The sequence below is a fragment of the Heterocephalus glaber genome, unplaced genomic scaffold (genome assembly GCF_053883595.1).
Source record: "Heterocephalus glaber isolate CG9 unplaced genomic scaffold, H.glaber_assembly_v1.0 deba00001537, whole genome shotgun sequence".
Taxonomy (NCBI): Eukaryota; Metazoa; Chordata; class Mammalia; order Rodentia; family Bathyergidae; genus Heterocephalus; species Heterocephalus glaber.
Window position 1 is genome coordinate 613,952 of NW_028258332.1, and position 22,322 is coordinate 636,273.

The 22,322-nt window shown below is 62.7% G+C and overlaps 1 protein-coding gene across 4 annotated transcripts in view; it reads right to left on the reverse strand.

Moving 5' to 3' along the window:
- Positions 1-22,322, reverse strand: part of Slc12a7 (solute carrier family 12 member 7) — a 59,172-nt gene that overhangs the window by 18,690 nt on the left and 18,160 nt on the right. Inside the window, exons 1-4 of one of the 4 annotated variants that reach the window (XM_087189168.1) lie at positions 16,532-16,720; positions 2,669-2,763; positions 2,374-2,496; positions 358-504 (exon numbers count right to left, since the gene is read on the reverse strand). In XM_087189168.1, the coding sequence (XP_087045294.1) occupies positions 358-504; positions 2,374-2,496; positions 2,669-2,763; positions 16,532-16,667 (501 nt within the window). In that variant the 5' untranslated portion in view covers positions 16,668-16,720. Of the gene's footprint in view, positions 1-275; positions 505-2,373; positions 2,497-2,668; positions 2,764-7,801; positions 16,243-16,531; positions 16,721-22,322 lie in introns of those variants that run through there. The other 3 variants (XM_087189169.1, XM_087189167.1, XM_087189170.1) reach the window with 3 other exon arrangements.

A 22,322-nucleotide genomic window follows, 5' to 3' on the forward strand; every position in this document is an offset into this window, starting at 1 on the left:
CTGGGTGGGTAACAGGGCTTGGGGGCACAGAGGTGGAGCGCAGACATAGGTCACGGGGTGGCACGGGCACAGAGACCCAGGCTGTCCTGCCAAGCTGGAAAGCGGCCCAGTCAAAGCACAGGGCTGACTGAGTGGGGCCTGGAGACAGCTCGGTATGCCCTGTGGGGCGCGAAAGAAGGCACCACATGGTCAGTGGACCAGTCCTCGGCAGGTCAGCGGGCAGCCCGTCCCCAAGGCGTGCTGGCACCTTGGGACGGAAGTGCAGGGTCGGTCACCTTAGGGCTCAGAGCGGCAGACCCTCAGTGCCCCCACAGGTGGGGCTGGGCCCTCGGGGAGAGGGTGGCCGCGGCCACTCACGCAGGTACAGCACACGGACACGATAAGCAGGCACTCCAGCACGCCCGCCATCCCCACGATCCAGGTCAGGCGCAGGAAGAGGATCACGCCCAGGATGTTCTGAAGGCAGGGCAGGTAGACGCCAATGAAGGTGCCCATGCGCGGGGCCTGGAAGACAGCGCTGTGTTGGAGGCCTGGCTCCCTGCACAGGGTCACTTGGCCCTCAGCCCTGACCTAGGCTGCAGGTCCTCACCCCCAGGAACAGGCCCCGCAGGGCTTCCCCAGGCCCTCTACTTGCCTAAATTCGAGCCTTGTTTCGGCCCACCCTCCTCTCAGCGTGGGCACTGTGTGGGGCTGGAACATCGCATCGCCCAGTGTCAAGAGGGCCCAGGGGCGGATACCAACTCCTGCGACCAGGCTGAGGTAGCCTCTCAGAGAATGCGCTGGCCGCCACACAGGACAAGAAGGCTCCCCGGGGAGCATGCACAGGGGCCCCTCACCCATTGCACCAGGACAACCACCAGCAATGATGTCCCGGAGGGGACCAGCACGGCGACCTCCCACACCTCCCAACCCTCGGTCTGGACAGAGGTCAGGCTCTGCACCCTGCAGACCATGAGTGGGCGAAGACCTCGGAGTCTCCATTGGAGAGAGTGAAACGTGTGTCCTCAAACCTAAGAAATGGTCCCCGGAGGGGAGGCACAAGCCATCCTCCAGGCAGAGCCCAGGCTGCAGGGCTCCAGCTGCACGCGTGGCTGCCAGGTCACCGGGCTCAGCCTCCCTCTGGCCTGTAGGTGCATCCTGGCCAAGGAGGGGACAATGTGGCAGCCCCTGACCTTCCCACCCTGGGCAGAGCCAGCCCGAAGGAAGACGGGACAAGGCCATGCCCTCCACTGAGCTCCGCCCATCCGTGACACGCAGCTCTCCCCGTGGACTGAAATCCCACCTGGGACACCAGGTCCCCAAGGAGCACAGGGGCCAGCCAGGGCTGAGGCCTGGGTGGGCACCGTCCAGCGCCAGTCCTGGGTGCCCTGCACACAAATCCCGACTGGGTGCACATGGGCCCCAGGCAGTCGGGGTGAGGCTGGGCTGGTTCCTGGGACTGTTCCCACCAGGACCCTGGAAAGCGCCTGTTCCCTGGCGCAGGCTGGGTCTCCCCCATCAGCTCCAGCAGAGAACAGAGGCACGGCGGTGGCGACAAAGGCCTCCAAGCCGCACGGCAGCCCCGGGCCAGGAGAATCCAGAAATGTACCGGAGTGGCAAACCCATCCCCGCAACCCCAGAGCCCCCCGGGGGTTGGCGGGGGAGCCCCTGCGGCAGACACAGCTCCCGGGAGGCCCTGTCTCTCTGCCAGCAAGGCAGGCAGAGCCAGCTAGGCCAAAGAGCCCTTCCTGCCCACCCTGTCGCCCGTGTCTGTGCCCTGCAAGGCTCCTGAGACCCCAACCAGCAGCCTCATCCACAAATAGGGTGCACGTCTCAGGAGCCCCAGCGCGTCCCACCACGTGTGCAGCATGGGAGACAGGGAAACCCCTCAGGCCGGGAGGCCCGGGGAGGGGGTGTGTGCGGAGGGCACCTCGACCCCCTCCCCACACTCTCCCCCATCTCAGACCGCTCCTTGCAGAGAAAGTGGGGCCTTTGGTCATGTTTTCAAAAAGCACCAGGGCAGCTGGCTACAGTCCTGCAATCCCAGCACTCTGGGAGGCTGAGGCAGGCGGATCACAAGTTCAAATCCAGCCCAGGCAACTCAGCGACTCAACGAGACCCTGTCTCAAGATAAAAAATTAGAGGCTGGGCCGGGGATGTAGCTCAGTGGTGCCGCCACCTGCCTCGCAAGTGCAAGGTCCCGAGTTCGAGTCCCAGTACCAAAAAAGAAAAAATAGAGGCTGGGATGTGGCTGGGTGCAAAGGCTCTGGGCGAAATTCCCCACACTGAAGGAAGCCAGAAACGACACAGCCAGCAGGCAGCAGCACCCTCTCCAGGCCGCTGCTGAGGACCAGGGGCCACCACGCTGAGCCGCAGGAGCGAGGCCCGCAGTACCTTGGCCTCCCGCCGCCTGCTGTCCTCATCCTCCTCGTGCTCCACCACACCCTGGCTCAGGTTGGTGTAGGTGGCCAGCTTGTTCAGCAGGGAGGACACCATGGGGTTGCTGTCCATCTCCTCCTGTTGGGGACAGGCGCGGTCACGGGACAGTGAGGCCCAAGCCAGGAGGCCCGGGCGAGGAGGGGGTCCCAGGTGTCCGCCTCTGTCGGTCACACCGGGGACCTCAGGGCACGGCTGTGCCACCTCCCCGAGACAGCCTGGGCACCTTCCGTACAAAGCAGGACCACGTCACCTCAAAGAGCGCCATGTTCCTCCCTTCGTAGTAGCTCTCCCGCTCCACGTCAACAGTGCTGATGAACGGGCTGCTCTCCCGGGGCGTCCCATCGCCTGTGGGCCGAGCGGGCAGTGTCAGAGGGAAGGGCAGGCCACAGCGGAGAGGGGCTCGGAGCAGGGCACCCTCTCCCCCTCCGGCTGGTGCCGCCACAGGCCCCTCACACACCCGCCATGCGCAGCCAGCCTTGGGCGGCACTCAGCGTCACCGGCACCGTAGGACGGAACACCCTCAGCTGGAAAGCACCCCCAGGCCCGACACCGGGCGAAATTCTCACCAGAAGGGCCAGAGCTGACTTCCTAGCCCCTGCTCACTCCAGATTTTTAGGGAAGTTGAAAGGTTTGCTGCTTTTCACACAAGGTCATCCACACCCCCAGGGCAGGGCCAGCTCCGGCCCCACGTCCTCTGTCTCCGGGCAGGGATGCAGGACAGGCGCAGGCCCAGCAGAGGGCGGGGTTGGCACCTCTGGCCAGGAGGTCCGAGCACCAGGCATGGCCACAGAAATGAGCTCTTGTGTCTTCAGGCAGAGGGACACAGCCACAGGGCCATCCTCTGTCCTTCTGGCCTCTGAGCCCACAGGCAGGGGTCACCTCCCCTGTCCAGCCCCCACAGATGCCTGCATAGCCCACAGTGACCCTTGGGACTTGTGCTGGACCCCACACTGCACCCCAGCATGGCAGCACCCTAACCACTGGGCCACACAGCCTCCATACCAGGACCAACCGGAGCACCTGCTCAGCAGAGTGGGGACCCAGGCCCCTGTGTCCTTCTCGGCCCCCAGGGGGCTCTACAACCCCGGACACAGGACAAAGGGACAGCTTCCTGGTCTGGCCTTCCCCACCTTGGGTTCCCACGAGAGGACTCACACACACACACACACACACACACAGAGGCAGGACCTCCACAAGGACTCAGCACAGAGCACAGCTGGCCGCCGGGCAACCCCGTGGCCACTTCATGAGCCCTGCCCTGGCCAGGCTGCACACGGTGGGAGCCATGAGGGCAGGGTCCCCAGGAGCCCGGCCCTAGAACCCTGACTTTGGGCCCTCGGCCAGGGCCTGGGGGAGGCACTGGATGTGTTCGAGGGATGTGTGTAAGGCGGCGCGGGAGCTCCCAGGGTGATGGCAGGCACAGGAGGCACAGGCGGCACTGGAGAAAGGGCAGTGGCCCAGCTCCAGCCCCTCAATGTCCACCACCGTCACCGTGGGGCCCTCCCTCATGACGGCCTGGGCACCTCCTTGCATGTGGCCCTGGGAGTGGGAAGAGGGGACAGGAGAGACCAGGAACAGACAGGGACCTGGGGAAAGGGATGCGGAGCCGGACCCGAAGCAAACCCATCAGGCCCAGCTCGGCCCCCGCCCCATCCGTCACAGGCAGGGCCCCTGCAGTGACCTCAGGGATGCGGTTCCAGGGAGGGTAGGAGGTGGGCCACACCTCAGGGCCGGCTCTGGGGTCATTGTGCCCTGCACCAAGCCCCGTGTCCCTGTGCTGAGGGACAGTGGCACCTGGCTGGTCACACAGGCGCAAGCACAGGCCACGGGGTGGCACCTGCTACAAGTCAAGGCTTGGGACTCCGGGGATGGGGGCTCAGGGAGGAGAGGAGGCCAGGTGCCCCCCAACCCACATGGGTTGACAGCACTCGAGTCACCCTGCGTCCCTCTCGGGTCCCAAACTTGGTGCTTTCCTGACCCCCAGGCATGAAGACCCTAAACCCGGGATCTCCTCCCAATAGGCCTGCCATGGGGTGACTCACCAGTGGCTCAGGCTGGCAGCTCACACCACCACAGGTTCTGCTTTGACAGCAGCCTCCAGTCTCAAATTCCCCAAATCCGGGTGGATCGTGGGGGCATTCTGGGAAATTCTTGTCGGTTCAGAGCACAGCACACACTGAAGACACTGGCATCTGGACCCCAGGACCTGTGCAGGCCCCAGCACACCCCGGCCCGCCTCAAGCCCCTCTGCTCAGTCATGCCTGAGCCAGGCAGGCTCTGGTCACGGGCTCCAGGAATCAAGGCCATCAAGGGCCAGGTCACGAACAAACACAAAGCACCCAGCCCTGAATCTGATACAGAGCCACTCCCGCGACCCAGAACAGCGGCAGTCACGTGTTCTAAAGCGCAGAGGGAAAACCTCTTTGTCAGGGCCCAGGCCCCCAGCGTATCCCTCCACGGGACCCCCGGGTGACCCACTGCACAGCCTAGGCACCTCCAGACTCCCTCCATCTGCCCACTGCAGCTGCAGAGCAGCACACGCAGAGCGGTGCCCGAGGCCTCTGCCTGGGCTCGCAGGCTGGGGTGAGTGGTGAGCACCGTGCTGTCTGACCAGGTGGGGCTGGGCACAGGGACGAGGGCACCGCCCGGCCTGAGCTTAGCCCCATGTCCCCTGTGGGCCTGCACACGCTGCCCTCTGCCCTGGTCTGGCCCAGGGGCGCCTCGCACCCCGCAGCCGCCCTGGCAAGCACTCAGGCTGGCCTGACCCGAAAACGTGGGCTGGTCGGTCGCCAAGGGCTTAGAGCTGGGTGCACACTCATGCACACACATGCACAGCAGCACGCTTGTGAAACACACCTGCCAGCCCCTCCCACCCGGAAGGTCAAGCCGCAGTGGTCTGGCGCAGGTCCACAACCACGAAGGGGCACGCGGAGGCCTGCAGCGGGACAAGGTGGGCTGGACCGCACCCTGCTGCACCCCCCGCTGGGCCCAGGCTCCCTAGCTCCCCACAGCGCGTCCATGAGCCACACCGAGGAGGCCCGCAAAGGCGCCAGCAGGGCAAAGGAAGCTGTACCCCAGCCTGGGCAGGAGCCTCCATGCCCCGAGGGTGGGAGCGGCACAGCACATCCAGGACACACCCGGCAAGGGCACACAGGTGGACAGGGCTCCCCTGGGTCTGCAGGGGACGCAGTGGACATCACTGTGCACTGTCCACAGGGAAGAACCCAAATTCCGTTTCTAGCAGTGCTGCTTGGCTTCATGCCAAAACCTTTTTTTTCTTGGTATCAGGAATCGAACTCGGGACCTTGTGCTTGCCAGGTAGGTGCAGCACCACTGAGCTACATCCCCAGCCCCTTCACGGTGAAACCTGAGGACGGCACATATTTATTGTATCAGTCTTGGTGCTCCGGTTTGGTAACTGTACTTGCAGAAAACAAAGCGAAGAAGGAGTAAGCAGCACCGTCGTCTGCTGTGCTCTCCAACAGCTCAGAGGCGTGTGTGTGTGCGTGTGCGTGTGTGCGCGTGCCTGTGTGCACGTGTGTGCACGTGAGAGGTAGAGCAGGGGAGGGGGAAGGCAGGGGCATGAGGCAGGTACAGCCAAAGCCACCACTCAGGGAATCCAGGTGGAGTGCATGCAAAGAGCCGGGGTTCTTGCCACTTTCTCAACGTCCAAGGCTGAACCAGCACGGGCACAAAGAAAGGTCCGAGCCCCTCACGCTGGAGAGAAGGAGCCAACACCTCTCCTGGGCCTGCAGCCCTGGGTGAGACAGGCCTCCCTGGTCTCCGGCCTGCTCCCTCGTTCATCAGGGTCCTGGCACAATCAGTGACAGAGACCAGCACCAATGACAGCGTGCAGAAGACGCCCCAGGAGTCACACACAGGGGACCCAGAGGGCCCAGGGTATGGGACAGAGCCCGGCTGCCCCCAGCAGGGGAGTACATGGGTTTCAGATTCTCCCTCTGACGGAGCCAACGCCAGGCTCACGACCTTGGGCAAGGTCACCGGCTGCTGCAGCTCAAGTTCCTCATCCCAGGCAGAGGCAGCCGAGCAGGAGGAGGGGCAAGTGGTGCCCTCCGCCAGCTTGGGAGGGCACAGCCTGGCGTGGCTGGGGGCTCAGTGGCCCACAGCTGTTTATCCGCAACGCCGGAAATGCGCACACACAGCTGTTCGGAGAGCAGGGAAACAACTGTCCTTCCCAGACTGGCGCCCCAGGGAGCAGTGACAGTGACACAGGAGCTCTGCGTTCTGGGGCATCTTGTCTGGCTGAGCTGGGAGGTGGCCCCCACCTTCCCACTCAGAGAACAAAGCACCGCAGGGTGTGGGCAGCAGGAAAGAAAGCCCAGCCCATTCAGGCGGCGCGAATACCTGGCCGCGTTTACCGTGAGGGTGGCTGAGACCCAGGGAGACATCACGAAGTAAACACCGCACAAACACAGGCCAGGCCAGGCCTCGGGGGTCACACTCCCAACCCACATGTGGGCTCAGGGAGCCCTGGATCTCATGCTGGGGCTCATCACAGTGATGTGGGTGGAGAAGTAAAGAAAACCCAGGAAACTAGAAGGGGAGCGAGGCACACCCTCCGGACTGTGGTAAATCCTTCCGATTTGGGGACTGCGACGAAAGCGGCCGCGTCTGCAACCAACCGCACGCGTTTTCTCTTATCTGACGAGCCCCAAGCCACAACTCCAGCCGCAGCCACCCTTTACAAGGCCAGCCTCTCCACTGTGAGAGGATCCCTTTCGAAACTCAGTGAAGTGACCGGGCAGGAAGGACACAGCCACGGGGGATGCGGCTGTTTCTACCCAGAGCCAATAACCGGGAGAGGAACAGGTTCCCGTGCAAGATGTCCCAGAGACATCCCGCCTCACCCTACCCACCCACCTTCGAGACACTACTTCCCTTCCGTAAACTGAAGGCACCACAGCCCACCTCACTGCCTGGTGATTTTTGACTTTAAGATCTCCTCTAACTCTTTTAAATCCAAACACACTCAAGTTTTAGCTTCTGGCTCTTTGTTTGCACATGGAACCCAGGGCCCTGCACATGCGAGGAAACTGGTCTCCCACCGAGCTAGACCCTCGGCCCTTTCCATTTTTGAGATAACATCTTGCTAAATTGCTCAGGCTGGCCTCGAATTTATGATTCTCCTGAGTAGCTGGGATTCCGTTTGTTTTCTGAGAAAGGATTTAGAACTGAAGTTTGCACTAAGACCACCTTGATTTTAAATGCACACAGGAGACCACGTACTACACAGCCCATTCCCGGCCCATCCAGTCCACACACAGAGGGCTCACACACCCGCCCGGGACAGCCCCTCACACTCCTGGACCAGGGTCCAAGTTACCGGCCACGACCCCCTGGGCTCAGGGACAAAGCCACTCACCTGCACTGGAGTCCCTGTCCCCACCAGTCTGCCCGTTCATGGTGGCTGGAAGGATCCAGGGAGGGCCAGGGCTAGCACTGCAGGGAGGGCTTGGACCTGCTCCACCTGCTGCGTCTCCCCAGCAGGGTCCCCAGGCGCTGGGCACTGCTAGGGCAGCCTCTGTGGGCCGAATGAAGCAGACAAATGACGTGACATGGGACAGCCAGGTGACCAATCAGGTGTCCTCAGCCAGGCCCTTAGATGCAGCTGCCGTCCCAGTCGGGAGGATAGGACCCAGACACCTGCCGTCTGCTGGGGGAGGAGGCCTGGCAGTAACACACAGCTGCACCGGTCAGCTGGCCAGATGCTCATGCATGGGACGGCTGGAGGTCTCAGGGGACCCAGGATGCCAACGCCCACCATTCAGTCCCTCCGCCTGTAAGCCTGTCTCGGGGCACCCCACATTTAAAGACTGAAAATGCTCAACTCGCCCCATTCACAGCTCTGCTTTCCCATCAGGAGGCCAGGACCTGCCATCCATGGCCCACGCATGACGCCTCCAGAGGGCTGGTCTGCACCCAGGCCATGCCAGGCCAAACTTAGGACTCGATTCCACTCCGTGGAACAGGGCAATGGACAGCACCACTGCCCAATGCCTCAGCTCTGGGAGGTCCTGGGCCAGATGGGGCGGGACACAGAAATAGCCAGTTTCGGCAGGTCCTCTTCTGCCTTGGAGCATGACAGAGCTGGTGGTTTCTGTAACCAAGAAAAATAATGACTAAGGTTTTAAAACCTTAAGGACCTCCAGCCAATGAAATCCAGGCAGGAACAGCTGTACCTGGGACCTGCACCTGCAAACCTCACCTGGAAAAGACCGGGTGGTGGGGGCTGCCTGGACTGGGGTGGCCGCAGAGTCCCTGGGGACACATGGCATGGAAGAGGGGGCCGGCGGCACTAAGGAGGGACCTGCCCTTAGGGGGCTGCAGATGAGTCACGGAGGTGTCGGTCACACTGTCCCGACCTGCGTGGTCAGGAGAGAGGCACCCGTGCCATACACGGCCCACTCTGCAGGAACGGGTGTGACTCAGACACCACCAGATGCCCGAGATCTCTGGAAAGAAGCCCTGGGGCTCCACTAGCTCTTGCTTTTCTGCAGGGGTGGCCACTTCCTGAGACCACTCCCTCTACAGCCTCCCAGAGGCACACAGGTCTCACTGCAGCTTGGCCCCGGGTGGTCCACAAGAGACCACCCCAAACACAGGGGCAGGAAAGCTCAGTGGGGAGTGCCCTGGGCTGGGTGAGCAGAGAACCCACAAACCTGGTGCCACCTGTGGGAAAAGATAAGAAGAGGGCTGGGGGGACACGGGGACCCGGCGGAGGAGCAGACTCCGGGCGCCTCAGCAGGTGAGCCGAGTCAGCACAGCCGTGGGGATGGCATATGCCCCATCCCACGTCACAGGACCGGAGCTCCAGATGCGAGCCCCAGGCCACCTAGGGTCTAGGCTCCCCTGCGTCTCACAGGGGTCTCTCGCTGTTCACACAGGAGGCCCCTTGCTGGTGAGCAGGCCATAGCACAGGGCCCTCCTCTGGGGTGCTGACCCTGTCCCTAGAGGTGCAAGGGGCCTTCAGGCGGGGCGGCCTCTCCTGCAGAAAGCACAATCAGACATGGACCTGCCACGCCCCCGCCTGAGCTGTGGCCCCAGGGTCTGTTCTGGGGCCATGGGCAGGGTCCTGTCCCTGGCTGTCCAGCCCAGGAAGCGGCCAGGTCTCAGCAGGAGAAGCCTTGTACCCAGCAGGCCGCCCGCTCTCCTCACAGCTAGGCCTACCGAGCCTCCAAGAGCAGCCTCCTCCCTCGGGCTGAGGCCAGCACCCCCACCGTCCTCCGGGGCCTGACGGTGACCCTGGCATCATCTCAGGAAGGCTCAGAGGGAGGGGCAGAGGGCCGCCTGAGGCTCAGAGCTGCATACTTTCCCCGAGGTCAGCTGAGCGGGTGATGACGCCAGCCGGCCACCACGTCCAGCAGCCTCCGCCCCTTCCTGCCGCCAAGCCCTGGAGGAAGTCTGCTCAGCTCCACAGCACGGAGGCCTCGGGTCACCCACGAACCCTGCCTGTGCCCGGAGGCCACGCCACAGGGTCCCCATACTGCAGCTTCCTGCTCCCTAAAATGTGGCAGCCCTGCACACCCAGGCCAGGGGCCCCCGGGGCGCGGTGTCGAGGAGGAGCCCACATGCAGGGAGGACAAACTGTCTGCTCAGGCAAGCAGGCTTCGGGCTGGAACTGTGGTGCTGAGGAGCCCACAGAGGAAACCCCGAGAACCAAGAACTGCCCATGCCCCCAGCATTCTCTTCCTGACTAAGCCGAGCCTCTGGGCCCGGTCGCCTCTCCACCACCCTGCTCAGGAGGAGGGACAAGGCCTGCAGCCCTGGCTGCTGAGTCCCCACCAGCCAGTTTGACTCCCTGGCGTGAGTTCCGTCCTGTTTCCTTCCATCTTGCTTCCCTCGCCAGCCCCTTCCTTAACCAAAAACACTTTGCTTCAAGGCTGGCACCCAATGCCGACGGCACCCACGTCAGGCACACAGAGATGGAGCCGTGGAGGCCCCGACGCTGTGACACACGCCCCTGGCACCTGACCGGCCTCCCTGCACAGGGCTGGTCCAGGGGTGAGCAGAAACCCCAGTCCTGGCCTCGGGCAATGTCCCTCCTGCTCATCCCACCTGACAGCATGCACCAGCCCAGAGTCCAGGAAAGCACAGGAGACACCCAGCTGGCTGCCCGGCACCGGTGCTGAATACAAAGCTGACCAGATGTCTACAAGCTATGGTCAGACACATGCACACATGCAGACACACACACCACACAACATGCCATGAGCACATGGCATGCACACATACGCACTCATGCATGTGTGGCCGTGCGACTCAAAATCACATGTGCAGACAAGTGTGTGCCAGTGCCGATGCACACACATGTACACAGCCTCGCACCCATACCATGGTTGACCTGCGCCAGGCACACACCTGTGGAGGTCCCAGGACACGAGGCTTCTGAGGACACAGCTCTGTGACCAGCACACAGGGAGTGGTTCTGGGACCTTCCGCCTAGTGGGGACGTCAGGCCATGGAGGGAGAAGCCTGGGCTGCCTGCTGCTGCCCAGGGCTGAGGCAGAGGTGGGAGCGGGCAGGGGTAGGGGTCTGGCCTCCACCCTGGCTCCTCCCAGGCTGCACCCTGGCTGCTCCTGTTACAGGCCTGGAGGGCTGGGTCAGGACCCCTGCTCAGTGGCAAGAACCCGATGCGGCTGGCTGCCCCTCCTCTGACTTGGTGGCACTTGATCCTCCCCAGTGGCCAGCAAACGCGGCTCTGAGCCTCCCCAAGGGCTGTGCCCGAGCCGCTGGCGCCAGAGCCCACAGATGGAGCCAAGAGATGAGAGGTCACAGCCACTCTGACGACAGCTCCAGGGAGGGAAACTGAGGCAGAAGACACTAAGGTCATTGTGAGAGCCTCAGGGTTGCTCCTGTCCTCAGGGACAGGAGCTCCAGCAGTCAGGAACCTAGGCCCAGCAGCCCCACCTGTGGTACACTACAGGGACCTGTGCACATTAGGCTGTGGCCCAGCCCTAGGCGCAGCATGGAGCGCACCCAGCAGCCCTAACCACCTGGGGCGCCCTATGTCCCTCCTCCACACAGGGGCCTGGACGCGAGCCCCGAATGAAGCCGGGAGCACCACACAACAGAAATGACTGTCTCTTTCCAGTCTCTTCAGAAAGACACCGCCCCAGGCTCCCAGGAAACAGCAGGTGTTCGGACGCCCACCAGTGGGGCCACAGTGCACGGTGCCGGGGGGATTTGTGACACAGACCCAAGATCCCCAAATCCAGCTCCTGCAGGTCCTTCCAGACACAGGGTCCCTGGGCTGGATTGCCGGGGGCTGTACCAGCTCCTCACTGCTCGAGGTCCCTTCCACCCAGACTCTTGTCCCCAGCACAGCTGTCATTCTGAATGGAGCATGTGTCCACTGGCTACGCCCTGCAGGAGCCACGTTAATACTTAAGCTGAACTTCATGCTCTGCCCTCGGGTGAGGCCTGCAAAGGCTGAGGGGGTCATAGTCCAGCAGGGAGGCCAGGCCCAGCAGCCCAGAGCCATGGGGCATCACAGCGTGTATCCCATCCCTTTGCAGGGTGTCACCCATGTCACACCCAAGGACAGTGACCCTGGGAAGGCCCGGGAGTCCCTGGTCAGGCCTGGCCAGCTGCTCAGGACTGTGACCCTGTGCCCAGCGGAAAGAGACAGAGACAAAGATCCACCGCCCTGCCAGGGCCAGCATGGCAGAGGTCGCGGTGAGCGCTCCTCCTGCCAACACCCTCTGAGTGAAGGAGGGGATCTGAGGAGGGCGCACAGCTCCAGGCAGGGGACGCCTGGGGTCCCCTCCTCCCTGGGGTGACTGCACTCCAGGACGGGGGCTCCGGGAAGCTCGGGTTTATGGGTGCAGTGGCTGGGCACGTGCCTGCGCTCCCTGAAGAAGCCTGGGTCCACAGCCCACGGCAGTCCTCAGGCCACGGCCCAGCACCAGCGACACATTTGCCCAGGGAGCTGGGTCCCACACAGCACTGCAGCTGCCCCGCATGAGGCTCCTTCCCTCTCAGGCGAAGCCTCGCTCGAGACGCTCTGCGTTGCGGGGGGCGCCCTGGTACCCCACCCCTGTACACACACAGGGCTCCGCCTGGCGAGCTCAGGCTCCTCTGAAGCGTCCCTATTCCTCAGGACCCCGGGGCCGGGACTCACCACTGGTAGGGAAGGGACACACAACTGCCCACGTGGTGGCTCTGGGTGCCTGGCTCACACCCACCCTGCTCAGACCCTGCGCCCCCCAGGACACTCCCCAGCGTCCCCAGCAGCTGCCACAACCCAACCCCTCTTCTGATCCACCCCACAGAGCCACTCCCACACACGAGGCATCGCACGCAGGTTCCTGCTGTCCCAGGTCAGGAGGGGATGCCTGCTCCCGCTAGGCCTAGGCCACGAGGGACACAGCCTAGGAGAACGATCCTCTAGTGGCAACAGCTGTGGTGACCCGCACCTGCCAGGCCCGAGGGTGTGGCCGCCCCTCAGCAGTCACCAGCAGCTGCTCAGCGCTCCACCGAATGCTGGCACAGCGTGGGGGTGGCCCGGAGAGGACGCAAGGCTCCTCCCACCACAAACAGACCCCAGCGGGCACAGACTCAGGGCCAGGCTCGAGGCAGGCGACCCAGCACTCACTGGACGGCGCCTGACAGGACCAGAGCCTCCTCTACCCGAGGCAGGCACACACTCAAGCACGCACAGGCTCAGACACACACACTGCGCACAGCCATGCACACTCACTCCCACACCGGCTCGGCAACACAGCCTGACCACCCACTTCCCATGGCAGGGCCTGTGCCTGGAGACAGGGCGGACACAGCCTTGGCGTCTCCAGCAGCCACCTGCTTCCTGTGCACCCTTTGTTTCCTCTGGTTTTTGTTATTTGCAATACTTCCGATCAAACCCTGAGCGCCCTTATTCCGAGCTACATCCCGTGCCTTCTATTTTGAAGCAGGGCCTAAGCTGCCCAGGTCAGACTCAAACTTGCTGTCCGCCTGCCTCATCCTCCCGAGTAGCTGGGATTATGGGAGTGCACCACCATGTCCAGCTTGGCTGGGTTTTGTTTTGTGGGCCTGGGGCTCAAACCCAGACCTTGCACATGCTGGGCAAGCAATGGCCACAGCTGCACCCCCAGCTCCTCCTCTGGTTCCAAAAAAGGAGCCTGGTCAAGGTCATGTCTGTAGCTGGCCCTCGCCCTCTACTCACTAAACAGACTTACCAAGGGACATCCAGGACCCTCACTGCCACCCTCAAGGACTCCTGACCGGTGCCCGGTCTCTACACCCCGCCTGTCCCTGCTCAGGTGGCCTGCAGTGACACTGTGACCCATCCTTTACTGAAACCCAGGATGGCAGCTGTCACTTCCTGTCCTTGTTCAGCAGGACAGACGGACGGAACCTAGAAGTGCTCTGTCTCCTGAGTTTCCTTTTGTCACAGTACTGAGGACGGAGCCCAGGGGCAGCCAACACTTAGCTACATCCCAGCCCTGTTTATTAGGAGACAGAGTCTCCCTAAGTCATCCAGGTGGGACTGGAACTTTTGATTCTTCTGCCTCAGCCTCCCTCAGTGCTGGGATACAGGCATGCACCTCCACACCTGCCTCTCGGTCCATTTTCTAACTGAACTGTCCTCTGAATCCCTGTGTCCCAATGGTGGCCCTGAGACCATTCCAAAATAGCAGCTACGAGGGTGGCACAGAGCAGTGCCAACTGCCCGCCTGCACCAGCAAGCTGGACAGAGCAAAAGTGACCCAGGACTGCCCCCACCAGTGTGTCAGGGCAGGGGTCACCACCACAGACGACGCGGGAACCTGCAGGAGACCGGCACCCACTCAGCTACAGAGCACAAATCATGGAAAAGGAATCCAAAAGGAAGAACTACAACCAAACCCAGGCAGCCATCCAGGGACAGCCTGCGGGTGAGGCTCCTTCCCCAGGGCAAGGCCTGTGGGCCCTGGAGGTCCCAGGGGACCCCCATCTGTGGCCCCAGCCACCACACAGCCTGGGGAGCTGACCCAGCCAGACCCCACTCGGGAGAGGCACTGAGCTTCCTGGACCAGCAGAGGCAGCAGACACAGCCCATTTCAATGCCTTTTCCTCCTACTCACGGGGAAGCTAACCCTAAGGTGTCACTTTCACCCCGAGAGAAATCTCACAGCAAAATAAAACTCAGAACGAGCACCGTGTAGACAGGCACGGCGCTGTCCCAGGGCAGGGACCCAGAGTCCTTCCAGAGCACAGTGGAGGCAGAAACCCTGCAAGGTGCTAAAACGGGGAGGCAGGTGTGGGGTCCACAGGAGCAGGGTGGAGGGCTCCATCACAGACACGCCCCACCAAGGTCCCAGACCTGTGTTCTGGGCTCTGATGTACCCAACAGGGACAGTTCGAGGTGAGGGCGCAGACCAAGCCCACCTGGGACAGGACAGCAGGACAGGCCAGCTTCACACTCTTCAGCCAAACCTCCTGTGGAACGGGAGCTGCAGTGCCAGGTCAGCCACCCTTGCTCCTTCACCCCAGGGGCACCCCGGGCTCTCGCTCTGGGTCCTGAGTCCCTCTGCTCAGCAGGCTGGGGTGGCCCAGGAAGGGGACACCACCACAGCACTGCTTTGCAGCACACCAGGGATGGGGCCGTGACCCACCATGAGGCACTAAAGTCACCATCATCAGGCAGAGCTGGCGCTGTCCCGAGCCACACTCACGGCCTTTGGAAGGGGCTCCAGCCTCTCAGGGACCTCCCACGAAGAAGCAAAGCCTGCAGCCCCTTCCCCAGCAGGGCCCGTCACTCTGCCCACAGGGCATCTCCACCACCAGTGTGTGTGGCCCAACAGTTCCAGTGACAAACGAGGACGTGGCCAAAGTCAAGACAGCAGCGCGCCTGGCCCTCAGGCATAGCAGTGAAGTTCCGGAAACCTCCCCCAAAGGGGAATACAGCATGCAAGGCCTGCAAAACTCTGCCACATTTCCCAAGGTCAGCTCAGAGCATCAGGGGACACTGAGCGAGCAGGAGCCCCACGCTGGCTCTCTTCCCACCTGCGAGTGTGAGGGCAGGGAGACTCCTGAGAACCCTTGGCAAAAACAAGCAGGATGCAGGTGGCCTGCTGAGCAAGAGGCTCATCCTCTGGGACCCCACACTGGTGCCCCGACTTGGGGTGCGGCTCAAGGACCCTGACTGCAACACAAAACACACTGGAGGTCTGGAGAGATCTGTCTAGGCCCTGGACACCCAGGAGGGGCCGCTGGACACAGATCAAGGGACCTGCAGAGCAAAGGCAGGGCTTAAGGCTCTGCCTGGTCTCATGGGCACGGCCAGGCAGCTGCCCCAGACACTCCCAGCGGGAGCCTGGACAGCGCCCCTCCTGGGAAGGGCCACCGACGAGGTGGATGACCCCTCACAGTGAGTGCTGGCACTTCAGTGGGTGCTCCTGGCGGGCATCCACAGGCTCCCAACAGTATACAAAGGAGCAAGCAACTGGCCTTTCCTGCCCGGGCAGCGAGCAGCAAAGGGCAAGGCCTGCGGAGGACCTATTCACCGAGTGACCGCTCCTCCCTCCTTCCCCCCGGGGCCGGGCCCAGGCCGTGTGTAAGCTGGGCATGAGGACCTTCTCAGCAGCCCGAGAAGAAGGGGGAACCCCAGAGATGAAGCGCGGCCCGAGATGACCAGCCATCTCCAGGAGGAGGCCGGGGTCTGGAGCGGGTGGAGGGAGGCTGAGGAGGAGGAGCCGGCCGTCCCACCCGGCAGAAAGTGAAAGTGCCCCGGAGGAGCTCCACTCCGGAACAAAGGGCTGCGAAGGGCGCGGGCGCGGGCGCGGGCGCAGACCCGCTCGTGACCCCAGGGAGTCCGGGCCGGTCGGCGCGCAGGACCAACCTCTGGGAGGCTGCCCACGCCCCGGCCGGGAGCCCAGCGGGTGAGCGCGGGACAGCCTGGGCCGCGCAGCTCCACAGCTCCACGCCTCCCGTCCCAGCCCAGGGAGAGGAGGCGCTTCCGGGCCGGGCCTGCCGCTCCCTCGGGGCTCGGCGCGGAGGAGCCGGGCACCCAACCTTGGGCACCCACCTCGAGTCACCCCAACCCCGGACGCCACACCGGCTCACCCCAGCCCCGCGCTGCCCCCACGGCCCGCGCAGGTGCCGCGCTCACCCCAGCTGGGGCGCTCAGGCTCGCCGTCCGCGGGGATCCCTGGCGCCTCGGTGCGCTCCACCGCCTCGTCCCCGGCCCCGGCCCCGCCGACGCCCGCGCGCGCCTCCACGGGCACCACGGTGAAGTTGGTGGGCATGGTGCGAGCGCTGACTGCCAGCCGCGGACTCCGCGCGGGACTGCGCGGGGCGTGGTCCGCCGGGCTGGGCCGCAACACGTGACCGCACCTGCCCGCCCCGCCCCGCCCCAAAGTTGGCCTCCGCGGGAAGGGGCGGGGCGGCGCCGCAGGACCCGCCCCAAGGGCCCGCCGAACCTCCCGCCTCCTGCGGCCGGGCGCCTCGGTTCCCCACTGCGGCCCGAGGGCCACGCCCCCGCACGCAGCCACGCCCCCGCCACGCCCCAACTGCAGGGCAGGCGGTGCGCGTTGGCCGGCGGTAGGCGCTCCTTTAGCCTGAGACCGGCTGAGGAACCAACAGGGCGAGGTCGCAGGGCGCCTTGACGCCCCGCGCCCGTCCTGCCTGCCCATCCCGCTGCGCGGGAGACTGCGGACGCCAGGGAAGGGCGCCGCCGCCCTCACTGTCCCGCGCACTGGGGCAGGATGGCAATGCCGGACACCTGTCCCTCGAGCGGCCTGAGAGGGGCTTAGGGTGCCCGCCAATGCTCAAACCAGACCCAGGGGAGCTGCCGCCCCTAGGGCAAAGGCGCCCCGCCCGCGACAGCTTGCAGTGGGGGCTTTGACCCCACGGGGTCAGGCTGTCACCTGGGTCCCCAAAACACAGGCCGGCCCTGCAGAAAGACATGGGCCTCGCTGGGGAGCAGGAAGCGGCTGCCCACGAGTGACTGCCCCCACGGGGTTCAGCCAAGAGTAGGCACAGAATCGGGCAGGGCCAGGGCCGAGGTCGGTGGGCTGAGCTGGCCTTGCAGGGCTGGGAACCACCCCGGCACTCTACAGCCTGCAGCGCAGCAGCAGGGGCCGAGGGGCCCTTGGCAGGTGCGAACTGAGAGGAGCTTCCTGCCGAGGCCCACAGGCTGGCTGCGGGTGCCTCTGCCCGGCACTCTGACCTGGAGCCCAGGGCCCAGCCTGCCCCTCCTGGTGGGCTGTCCCTCCCGTCAGCTTCTCCCACTCTTCATCACTGTAGCTGTTCTGAATTTCCTTTTCTTTTCTTTGTTTTTGCACTGTGGAGTGAGCACAGGGTTTTCAAACTTAGCTACAGCTCCACCCCTTTGGAACAGGATCTCCTAAGTTGCCCAGGCTGGGCTTGAACTTGCGACCCTCCTGCCTCAGCCTCCCAGAGTGCTGGATCACCAGTGTGCACCAGCACCACACTTAGCTCGTGGCTGGGTTTTCAGATGCACACCTCTGGCCTGCGCCCCATGCTTCCTCCGTCGCAGCAGCTTTCCTGTGCTCACTCTGTGTACACACACACACACACACACACACACACACACCAGGCCTGCAGAGGCTGCTGGCCCCACTCTGCTGTGCCACTGGCTCCGTTCTCAGGCCTCTGCATTCCGGGAGTGGCCACTGGGAGCCAGGCATCCTGGCTCAGCGCCCCGCAGGGCTGGAGTTGCTTTGTAGGTATGGGCTTCACAGCTCTACACAGCTGTGTCAGTGTGAACTCACTGGGGCGACTCTCGGAGGCAGTGACTGCCTGTCCACACCCACAGGTCAGGCAGGAGCTCAGCACTGGCTGCCCACTCCCCGACATCCTCCCACCAGCACCGTCCTCCCCGGCGCTGCTGTCTTGGCCTGGCCACCAAAAGCCTCTCCAGATTGAAATGTGACTTGGTCACTTCTGGTGGCCTCTAGCCACATGGCAGGCACAGCCCAGGGAGACCTGGGACTTCCTGTACGGTGCCAGCAGATAGTCATGGACACCGGGTGCAGACCCAGCCTCTGACCTGGACGTGGACTTTCCACCTGCCTCAGGAGGAGCTGCTGCCTCAGCTTCCGGGTGGGAGTCTGATGTGCCAGTTGGAATGGGGCCCCACACATTCGGCTGCAGGCACAGGTCCAAGGCACTGGGTCTACAGAGCAGCACTGCAAGTTTCCACGTCCACTCCAGGCCAGGACCTGGGAGGCAGTGCCTCTGCCCTCCAGTTAGCATTGTAGACAGGTAAGCTAGTTAAAAATATCAGAGGCAGTCAGACAGGACTGGACTCTTACAGAAGTCAGTGTGGAAGATAAAAACACATCACAACTGTGGCTGGATGCACATTCATTGAAGGCAAGGCTTCGAGACAAAACTGACTATACATACGCACTTGCTTCCCCCAGGGATGAACAGCAGTGATTGATACTCTAAATAGGCGTCAATCACCTTGGGTGGAGACCAAAGCCTCTCCAGCCCACTCCTTCCTGGAAATCCTTCTTTGTTGCATGTAGCTTGCAACTTGCTTCCCCATTTAATCAATATCACCTAACAGACTGTTTTGTAATCTTATTGGCTGACCATAGTTTTGTCCCACCTTATACCTGCCTTACCTCGTGGCTTTGCTCTACAAAACTCCCTTGAGAAGCAGGGTCCCTAGGCAACCCACTTTCTAGGCCCCCTTCAGTCTCTCTGAGAAGCTATTTTTCTCTCAATAAATTCCTCCTGCTGTTACCCTCCGTTGTTCCCAGAATTCATTCTTCGATTGTAGAGAATACAAACCCCTCATATTTGACGTCAATCAGGTTGGGAGTTATAATGTTTCCCTTATGTTATCTGCAGGTCCATAGATCATCCCGGTATCACAACGCCCTATCTCATCAGGGCTGCCGCTACTGGGGGTGGGGAGCAGCTGTTGCTGACTGGGACCACAGAGGCTGCCTCTCCGGTGGGGAAGGATGTGGAGTGGAGAGCTTCCGGAGGGGCCTGGGAGCAGCAAGGGGGACCCTGAAAGGAGCCCCAAAACACTTCTCACCAGGAGCTGTGCATAGCCCTGGGCCTGGGGCCTCCTGCAGAACCCACCAGTTTCCCTGCCCTAAAGCTGACTCTGGGCTCCCAGGATTCTGGTCAGCTGCCCCTCCGGGCCCCAGAAGGCCAAGGCCTCCTGAGAGCCCACAGAGATGGGGAGGTGGGAGGAGAGAAGGAGCAGAGACCGGAGGAGGAGGAGGAAGGGGGTGTGCGGGGGCAGACCCGCCCAGGGGGCCAAGGGGAGGACGGGAAGTGTGTGGGAGGGAACTGCAGAGATGGTGCCTGGGGAAGCAGCCTCAGCCTGTAGAAGGGAGCCCATGTCACCTGGCCCAGCGCCCTGCCCTGGGCCCCAAGTCACCTCCAGCTCTCTCCTGCTCCCGGCATCAGGAGACCAGGCTATTTTTATTTTGGACACATCCTTCTGTCACCAGGAAAAGCCAAGCAGCAAGTCTGTGTTAAATCTCAAAGCAGTGAGGACAAAGAAGCCTCAGGCTGCCAGGCCGGGGACAGAGGAGCCCCCCAAGCCTAGACCTCCATGAGCAGAGCCCCAGACGCGCGTCCATTCCCCGGGGACCCTCTGCAGGCATCCCTCGTCCCTGGGAGTGGCTGTGGGTCCTGAGCACTGCACTGTCCCTCGTGGCAGAGCCGGCCACGTTCATGGCCACTGTCCCTGGCTGCACGGGGAGCTTCATGGCCTCTGCTCTCAGCTAACCCTAACTGGTTGCTGAAGCTCGTCACCTGGGGCTGCCGATGGGGTGGCATGGTGGGCTGTGCTGGCTTGCTCCAGGCCCAGGTTCCAACCCCACCGCTGCAGGAATGAAAAAAAATGTCCACTTGCTTTGACTGGTGTTGCCTTTTGAATTGAAGTGTTTCCACTCCTGGCTACTGCAAATAACTTTCCTTTCACCCTGCAAGGCGTCAGAGGTATGACTGCGGGGTGTATGTCCGAGGAAACGAAGTGTTTAAAGTGCACTGCCGTGCATGGAGGATCACGCAGACCCCGCACCCGTGGGGAGACACAAGGGACAGCACCGCAGGGACCGCTGGGGGACCGACCCCCACACCCTTCGCCTGCAACACGTTCCAGCTGGGTCCAGACAAAAATACCTCGGGACCGTTTAAATGCTCAGAGCTGCCGCTGCACTCAGTGCCCGTGGCTTAATCTCTGTCCTATTATTACCTAGTGCACATAAAGGGGCACATGGCCCTCAAGGGAGGGCAGCCCTCGGGGTGCTGCTGGGTGGGAACAGCTGGTTTCCCTTCCGGCAGTGGGAGCTGCTGGGCTGCACGGAGGGGCACCACGGTGTACGGAGGAGGCACACGGCCCCCTGCACCTGGCACCTCAGTCCCAGCCCCCCAACCCAGAGGAGCCCAGGCCGCTGAGGGCTGCTGCACTGGGGCTCTCACTCCCCATGGACTGGCGGCAGCCTCCTGAGTCCTCGGGGACCTGTGTGCCTGCTGCTGGCAGGGACACAAACAGCACCGCTGCAGTGCGTCTGCCAGGAGTGCCCCACACGAGCCTCTGCGTTCCTCAGGTTTGACACTTCGAGCTCTGCCGGGAAAACTGAACCGAAGTCCACCCTCGCCCACATTCTCCTAGTCCCGAGAGAGAACACAGTGTGTGCCCGGCAGCTGCTGTCCACGTGGCTCGGTCTCTGCGCCCTCAGCGCTGCACTCAAACCTCGAACGCTGGGCTGTGACCCACTGCAGCAGCCAGAGGAGCGCACTGTCCAAGTTCCCTTTTTAGTGCAAACACTGTGAGGCGTTCGTTTCTATGTCTTCAGGGTGATGCCTTAAAAGTACATTTTGAAAACAGGTGTGGTGGGGGGGGAGATGTAGCCCAGTGGTGCCCCACCTGCCTGCCAAGCACAAGGTCCTGAGTTCGATTCCCAGTACTAAAATAAATAAGTAAATAAATAAAAGAAAAGCTTCAATTGCCATTGAAACCCTCCAACATCACAGGGGCCTCACACCCTCAAATCCACACCCAGCCCCAGGTCAGCCCCAGCACAAAGCCAGATCCCTCCTATGAGGCGAGGCGGACTTCACAGGCCAGAGAAATTTAATACCAGTATCCCAACGAACATAAAGGGGAAAAGCCTGTCAATAGCAAAGCTGGCAGGCTGTGGCTCAGTGGTAGGCCCCGGAGGGAGGCTGACGGTGGCAGTGAATGGCAGAGGGGCACCCATTACTGACGAAGCAAAGGGAGGTGGAGCCCAGCAGCTCCACTGCACAGGAGGGCAGCTGTGGACTCAGTCATGTGCTCTTATTTCAAAACGCTGGAAGGGCTTTGAATGTTTTCCCATAAAGAAGTGCCAGGCATTTGAGGGGATGATGCGTATACCCCAATGTAAACATGACGAGGTATACATGTGGTGGAGCACCTCAGCCTCTCTCTTGGTTAAGTCAATTCAATTACAGGCAAAAGCAGAGAGGCAAAAGCAAGGCCCCTGGGAGGGCTGGGACGGAGGAGAGCTGCACCCTGGGCCCCCACCAGGGGCAGCAGGCAGAGTTCAGGGAGAGCAAGCCAACAGGACGAGGCGCAGGCACGCCAGCAGGGGAGAGGGAGACTCGGAAGCACAGGCGACAGGCCAGATGCGGCTGGGTTGGCAGAGTCCAGGGTCCACGCAGGCAGAGTGCAGAATGCGTGAGGAGGACTGAAGTCACGGGGCAGGAGGACCGGGCAGGCCCTGCAGACCAGGGACAAGGGCTTGCCACAGCGCCTGAGCCAGTCAGACGTCTGTCAGCAAACGCCGGGGCCACAGCCCCAAGACAGGACTGCAGAAGGGAGAAACTCACTTTGCTGATTCCAGAAGCAGGCGACAGAGACCCTGCTCCCATAGTAACTGGACTGGGAGAGACAGCAAAGTGGACCAGCGACCCCACGGCGT